This window comes from Atta colombica, unplaced genomic scaffold, assembly GCF_001594045.1.
Source record: "Atta colombica isolate Treedump-2 unplaced genomic scaffold, Acol1.0 scaffold126, whole genome shotgun sequence".
Taxonomy (NCBI): Eukaryota; Metazoa; Arthropoda; class Insecta; order Hymenoptera; family Formicidae; genus Atta; species Atta colombica.
The window spans coordinates 2,536,136-2,543,941 of NW_017259213.1; the positions used below are offsets into that span (position 1 = coordinate 2,536,136).

The 7,806-nt window shown below is 32.4% G+C and overlaps 2 protein-coding genes across 4 annotated transcripts in view; one reads left to right on the plus strand and one right to left on the minus strand.

Moving 5' to 3' along the window:
* The window catches only part of LOC108684090 (tyrosine-protein phosphatase non-receptor type 23), an 8,637-nt gene extending 3,498 nt beyond the window's left edge, over window positions 1–5,139 (plus strand). For 2 of the 3 annotated variants that reach the window (XM_018188165.1, XM_018188167.1), the window contains 8 exons: window positions 344–576; window positions 657–2,814; window positions 2,881–3,434; window positions 3,555–3,833; window positions 3,989–4,173; window positions 4,257–4,558; window positions 4,626–4,781; window positions 4,897–5,139. In XM_018188165.1, the coding sequence (XP_018043654.1) occupies window positions 344–576; window positions 657–2,814; window positions 2,881–3,434; window positions 3,555–3,833; window positions 3,989–4,173; window positions 4,257–4,558; window positions 4,626–4,781; window positions 4,897–5,024 (3,995 nt within the window). In that variant the 3' untranslated portion in view covers window positions 5,025–5,139. The remainder of the gene's footprint in view (window positions 1–343; window positions 577–656; window positions 2,815–2,880; window positions 3,435–3,554; window positions 3,834–3,988; window positions 4,174–4,256; window positions 4,559–4,625; window positions 4,782–4,896) is intronic. The other variant, XM_018188166.1, reaches the window with a different exon arrangement.
* A 1,005-nt stretch (window positions 5,140–6,144) lies between these two features.
* Window positions 6,145–7,806, minus strand: part of LOC108695023 (dolichyl-diphosphooligosaccharide--protein glycosyltransferase subunit STT3A) — a 3,710-nt gene continuing 2,048 nt past the window's right edge. The window contains 5 exon segments of the mRNA XM_018204742.1: window positions 6,145–6,290; window positions 6,366–6,554; window positions 6,821–7,040; window positions 7,271–7,459; window positions 7,565–7,735. Coding sequence (XP_018060231.1) covers window positions 6,145–6,290; window positions 6,366–6,554; window positions 6,821–7,040; window positions 7,271–7,459; window positions 7,565–7,735 — 915 coding nt within the window.

Consider the following 7,806-nt stretch of genomic DNA (forward strand, 5'->3'; position numbering starts at 1 on the left):
TATTCTTGTTCAATACCTACATATATACGTTATCTCTATATCACAGATTTATCATCGTCTATTATTATTATCACATATTTATTTCTTTCTTACTTCTTAGTTCATCTTATTTTCTTTTTCCTATCTTCTCTCTACTTATACATTTCCTTCCTGATTCCATTCTTTTATCTCCCTTTCTTTCCATAATTTCCTTATTATTTCCCCTTTCTCTTCATCTAATTCCTCATCACACATTTGAATAATATTTATATATAATATTAATATATTATAAGTAATTATAATAATTTAAATAATTTATTAAATTCGAGTTTAGTAAATGAATTTATTCTTTCAATGCTTGTAGATCAAGGTTCTGAAAAATCGCAAGTTAAAGAAATAGAGAAAATGCAGACTAAAGAGTTGAAACGTGTTTTAAATAAAGTAGATGAAATGCGAATGCAGAGACTTGATTTGCTTACTAAATTACGAGATCAAATTGTTCAAGATGATTTAACGCGCTTATTGGTGACGGCTACATCCGAATCTGTTTCTCTGGATCGTTTATTTGCGGACCAACTTAACAAGCATCAAAGTTTGGTTGGTAAAATTTCACTTAAATTATTTCATACTTTCTAATATGTAAAGATTGAATAAAAAAGTTTAATATTGGATTGTAGGTGAGCTTGATAGAACAAAATCTTGCTGCACAAGATAATATATTAGCAGCTCTAACGGACGCATATGCACAGACTGCTAATGTACGTAAAAGTGTGGAGGAAGTATTGAAACGTAGAGAAATGACTATATCTTCTTTAATCAATTCTTATGACGCATATGAAGATTTGCTAGCGAAATCGAGCAAAGGCTTAGAATTTTATAGGAAATTAGAAATAAATGTTTCAAAGCTATTACAGCGAGTTAAAAGTACATGTAAAGTACAAGAAGAAGAACGAGAGCAAATACTTGCAAAGGACAATAAGAATACGTATGAGAAAGTCGACGCAACAATACCATCAACTTACGATCAAGCACGTCCTCGATCAGGTAATGGTCTGAAGCTGAAGGATTATTTGAATAATAGAGTGGAAAGCGGCACCGGTTATCAAAATCCATATTATAACTTGTATAAAGGACATGTTGCATCGATGGATTCGAAATCGTTGACAACTGACATGGGAAATAAAAATGTAATTCAATCTCCAAATACAATACCCATATCGGAAATTCCGTCCTCGACTGTGAAGTCACCACAACATTATTATCCTGCAACGTACGCTGATTATAGAACAAGCTCTCCATATTCGTATGGTACACAGACTTATTATGAAAATCTGGTTGCTAATAGCATCTTAAGTCAGAATTACTTACCGACCACTACGAACATTACGAATGTGTATCAACAACCAACACTATCCACGTCAACTGCAGGCATATCTAATTCGAGTGTACAATATCCTGCTAGTTCCTATCTACCTAATGGACAAACTCTACCCACAGCCACCAGCCAAGACAAATTCCACGACGTCTCTTCTAATTACAATGTTTCCAATACTTTGCAATATGACGCTTATCAATCACCAACGGGATATAACAGCTATAACATTACAACACCGTATGTTTCCAATCAAGAGACAGTTAAGAGCGGAATGGCTGAGACGTCCACGCACATTCAACCAGTACCGCAAATGCCTGTTGTTTCTACCATCGGAACTGCAGTAGTGAACAGCACCGTGTCGACGGTTGATAGTCAAGGGCAAACTTCTTATAACATTGTGCAACAAACTCAATTATATAATAATCAACAAAAGACAATTTTAAATCAAGAAATGTTTCACAATGGTCAAAACGCTGTTAGATCTCAAGAAACAATGCCAGTAAAGGACAATACATTGACACAGAATTATTCACTTCCTCAGAATGCTCAATCCGAAATTACGTATTCGCAAAACTATCAGAATACCACGTATTACAATCCAACAGAATTACAAGCTCAGCACGTCCCGTATACTCAAAGTACATACGACACAACTGTCGTTCCTCCAACGCAATACATGCAATCGCAGCAACCGAATACGAGCAATCAATCTGTACATTCTGTATCATCAACAAATGAAGCCTCGGTGTCATACTCTGCGAGTTTACACGCTGTTAATTCTGTCCAGTATTCACAACAAACCGGTAAAGAACCGAGTAAGCAGAATTACACGGATAAAACATATGCCGCATACGGCACACAAGTACAAATGAATACTGTGGCTTCAAATTATCCAAATACTTATCAGAATTATCAGCATGGTACCGCTGGTGCGCCGTACGAACAGACCAACATGCTACCTGGGGACACGTCCAACACATATGCCTACATAAATAACTCGAGTAGCTCGGAAATAATACAGAGCCATGCGAAACCGACGACGGTGCAAAGTTACTCACAATCGTATCAATATTCACAACAAGTTCCTTATTCGGGATACGTGCAGTATCCAAATTATTCGCAAGGCCAAAATTATGCCTATATGCAAAATGCACATGGAAGCAATACAATGGCATACACATATAATCCTGCTAACCAGGCGCAAGGCTACACTTACGCATCTAATCCTCAAGGTACACAGACTTCTCAAACGTTGGAGGCGACGGTTTCAGTAACATCCTCTGATGTTATGGTCAGTGGCATTTATCAGCAGCAAGAGATAAATGCACGATACACGAACGCGGGCAATAATGCTGTGGTTAGTCAAACACTATCCTCGCAATACAGTCAAGTTTATCAATCTCAAACAGGAAATGATACGTACTACACCATGCCTTATGGTCTTCAAATGCAGGGTCAAGGTATATTACATCTTTCTAATATCGACATTGTATTTTCTTATGTATAGAATTATATTGTCATTTTAGATCATTCTGTTTCAGCTGGTTCAGTAACAAGACCTGATAATTACACTAATTATAATCAGACATACATGCAAGCCGTCAACAATGGAACAAACACAACAACAAGTGCTAATCCGATGAAGCTTACTACCAAATCTGAGGAACCGAAATCGAACGTCGATCTTCTTTCTGATCTCGACATTACTATAAATCATGCACCTCTTGTGCCAGAAGTGAAACCTCTTTCTACAGTACAGAAAAAAGAGCAAGCAATAGCAGCTGACACCGCGGAAGATGATAAGGTAGAAAAAAGCGAACAAGATAAATCTTGTAAAACTGAACAAAAAGTTACAACTCCCACTGAAGACAAAAATGATCATGAGAACTTACAAATCGTATGGGATACATGGTACAATGATGTTCAACCGAAAAAAGATCCCCTAGGAGAACCAGCAGCATTACAAAAGTTCATTAATGACGTTGAAAAATACGAAAAATTTGTAGATAGTTTACTCGTAAAAACTTTAAGTGGAGCAACGAATCTTGATATCAAATGGAAAGAAGTTCAAGATTTCGAAGTAAGTTTAAAATAAATTCCACTAGCTTAATATTCTAGCTACATACTCAAGTGAAGAACATATTTTTAAGGACATGTATATAAATAATTTCAAGTTTATAAAAATCTTTTCTTTTTTTAGGAACGAGAAAATGGAAAACAGTCTAGCACTGTAGCATTAGCTCACTCGTCTGAAAATCGAACAATTGACTGTATTCCATATGACATGACACGAGTGCAAATATCGTCATCAGATGTTTCATCATACATAAATGCATCTCACATTATGGAAATCACACAGTGGATACCTACAGCATTTATTATAACTCAAACACCTTTAATAGATAAATTAGATGTTTTTTGGACAATGATCTGGGAACAAGAGAGTGAAATTATTGCATGCTTAGCATCTGATGCTCAGGTTTGTACTTATATAAAAATAATATATATTCTATAACATAAATTAAGAAACTGAAAAATGCTATATACTGACATTTTTTGTATAAATTATATTATATTTTTTTATTACAACACTTTTTAAAATTTGTATACTCTAATAATAATCTTTCATCGTAGTTGAATGGAGAATTATATTGGCCCATAAGTGAAGAGGACAACTTAGATATAGGAAATTTTACTATTTCACTAAAAAAGATAGTTAATCATACAACTTATATTCAAAGAACTCTTTCTATTCAACATAATAAAAAGAAATTTGAGAGAGTTATTGTACACATGCAATTTCTTGTGTGGCCTTCAAAGTAAGTTAATTCAAGTAATTGAAATACTTTGTACTAAATACTAAAAGTACACGTACAGCGATTGACATATCTGACTTTTTCAGTGGTTTTCCGAGTAGTCCTGGCGCTATACTTGCATTTTCAAGCGATGTAATGACAGAACAGGCATTAAGACGTTGTTCTCCTAAGCCGGTAATTGTACATTGTTTAGATGGCGGTTCATTAAGCAGTCTATTTTTAGTAGCTGCTGCGACCGTATGTCACATACGAGCTGATTGTGGAATCGTAGATGTACCATTGATTTTTAAAGGCCTTGCGAAATGTCGCAAACAAGTCGTAAATAAGGAATCGTTATTATTTGCATACAGACTCGTGTTGTACCACGCTCAGGATATCTTAATGAAACGTAAGTGAAATAATTTCTCATAATATCTTTAATGAAACAATTCCAGTAATGTATTGTTTCATTTCAGGCGGTATTTTATCCTCTACTCGAGTCACATTTGACAATTTAGATGGATTCAAAGGGAACAAGGAGAAAACATCGCGAAAATTACAATGCCATCCTTCGGATGATTTTCTTCATAATCTCGGGGTGGGAATGCAACGTTCTGATTCTGAACAATCAGGTATGCAATTATCAAAATATTGTAAATTGATTTTAATATTAATTTTAAGCAAATAACTTGTCGAGCATTAATAGTTATTTCAATTTTTTTTAATTTCTAAATTTTTTTATTTTAGGAAAAACACAAACAATTTTAACAAACGATAGCATGTCGAATAAAAGTTCAGCATCACAAGAAAAATCTAATGGCAGAGTCATTGATCCCTTGAGTCAATTGGATCCTTTGTGGTCCATCAGAAGATAATTACACAACGCTAGGAATGTAATTCCACAATGCAGCTTTAAACGATTATTTAAACGAAATAGGCATTCCTATCTTTGTTAAAGTGATTAAAAATATCGAACTAGAATTTTTAAGATAGCGCTTGTATAAATAATGTTATAATATATATCGAATTAAAGAATAACACAATGCATCTAAATTAGCCTTGAAATAAAAGACATTTATTCAAGTATTTGTGTGCTAATTCTTAAGTTTTAACAGTTTTACTGTCTGTTAAATATATAGAATAAAAATATAAAACATATGCCTCCTATTTGTTCATTTTTCATGTTTATACATTTCAATTGGCCTAAATAATGCAATCTAATTACATTATTTAGTTTATATTCGCTATATTTAGGTTGTAATGTATAATTAAGTAAATATAACATAACTTGTATTTCCTTAGCATTTTAATATAATTGATTTAATATTCTTGACTATACTTGTTTCCATAAGAAATAATTATATAAACTTTATGACATATTCATTTCCAACATAATTCATTAGATAACGAAGATACTTTAAACCAGTGATGCACAATCTGTGGCCCACCAACTCATAACCGAAAATAAAAAGAATATAAAAATTATATTTTGTACAAACAAAATGAACATTTGAACGACTTATAATATTTTTATCTATTTCTGAAAATAGCTTTCTAAAAATGACTCTTAAAAAAGATTGCGCATCACTGCTTTAGATAATATAATCGTTTGACAATTATAACGCATTGAATGCGAAATATTTATTATAGAGAAACAACTCTTCTATATTTAAAGCATAGGTTATGCTAACGTTCATAAATAAATGCAGTATTCTAATAGTCATGTTATTCACAATATTATGTATGATGGATTTTAAGGATGCTGCCGAAATATGTACTAAATATCTTTCAAAATTCTAATAAATTGCGTACAGCAATATTTATATCAATGCAATTGTTTATCTTTACATTTCATTTATAAAAATTTCAGTTACAATGCGATGAGCAATAATACATATATATGTATTAATTTCCGCAGTGACTGTCGCGAAACTCACATAACTGAACGTTAATATAAAAAGATTTTTGTCTATGCAATACCAGTGTCAAATTATTTTAAGCTCCTCTGTTTCGTAAATCTTTCACTTTGTAAATTCGCACAAGCCAATGTTCTGTCGTATATGCTTCTTCTAATGTATTTAATTCAAAATCTTTGTTTCCAATCTCCATGTTCCTTACTCTGTCATAACCTGAAGGCTTACCTATAAAAAGTTGAATGACAAGAATTACAAAACTAATATATGAACTGCAGTTTCAATAAAGTAAAGAAATCTTACCGCCTTCGGTATAGACTTGGCCAAATCTGTAATAACACATTTTGTACATGAGACAATTGAGCAAAATTGGAGATCCCTCTTTATCTACTCGGAATTCGCCTGCGGAATTATAATAATCCCACTCGGTTATGGACTTTCCTTTTTCCGTACTACCACCAATACGCACCATCCATAGGAACTTATTTATATCTAATTAAAATACATAGTTAATATTAATTTTTTACAATGCATAGAAATTTTTAGGATCAATCTGAATAGTTAGATTTGTCAATAGTTTAAATATTGTAATTAGTGTGACATGAAAATGACGATCAATTCGTAATCAACAGATTCAATCCTAATTCTCATTTCATACTTTGATTTACAAAAGATAAAGGAATATAAATTGTTAACTCGTTTTGGAAACAATAAATTAAAAGTAAAATATTAAAATAATCATGTTAGATTATATTCACCATCTGATGAATAGCCAGTGAGTCCTCCAAAAATCACAAGAACGTAGTTGACATCTAATTCTCTCATAATTTCGTAAGCTTTTTCCTCGGAACTGGCCATTGCCTGACCGACTCTTGATATGTGCGTATTATTCCATGTATTATTGTCTACTAAAATAGTACGATTTGCCATCGCAGTTATCTGATACCCGTAATCCCACCAAGACATTATTTTAGCATTCTGAAAAGAAGATAGAATGTATAATTTATTTTAATGTTATATTTCCTTTTCATTTCAATTCACATGTTCTTTTTTATTTTAATACGTAATTTTCTTTTTATTTAATTTTCTAACAAACTGTTATTCAATACATCATCTATTTATATCTATACTTTTAGATAAAGACTTGAATTTATAATCTAGATATTTAATCATTTGCATTTGAAATACAGGAAAGTAACAATGCTTACCTCGGGTGTGTTCATACGTAGCCAATAATATGCTTCTCTAAAATCGTCAAAAATCATTCGTCCACCATCAGGCGACCGTGCAGATAATACAATACTAGGCGAGCTATAAGCTTCTGCTGTAACCCACGTGCAGTGAAAAGTATAAGACAGGAAGAGTATAGACATTACTATGATGAAAAATGAGGCGATCTGAAAATATATCTTTATTTTTATATGTTCTTAATTTACTTTTGCTACGTCTAAATATCTTAGACATATCTAATTTTTTTTCGAAATATTATTTCGGAAACTTACCTCACTCCTCAAGATATAATTACTCTCGAATTTCTTGGCTTTCTTATCGACAACTTTTCCACTTTCTACTTGCTTCATGTAAGTAACTAATAAAGAAGACGCTCCAATTCCACCCAAAATGCACATTACTGGAGCAAGTACTAACATTAAACGTACCATCACTCCCTAAAATATTTAAATGTAAGACATTATTTAAATGTAATATTTAATAAAAAATAAATATGTAAAAATGTATGTATATA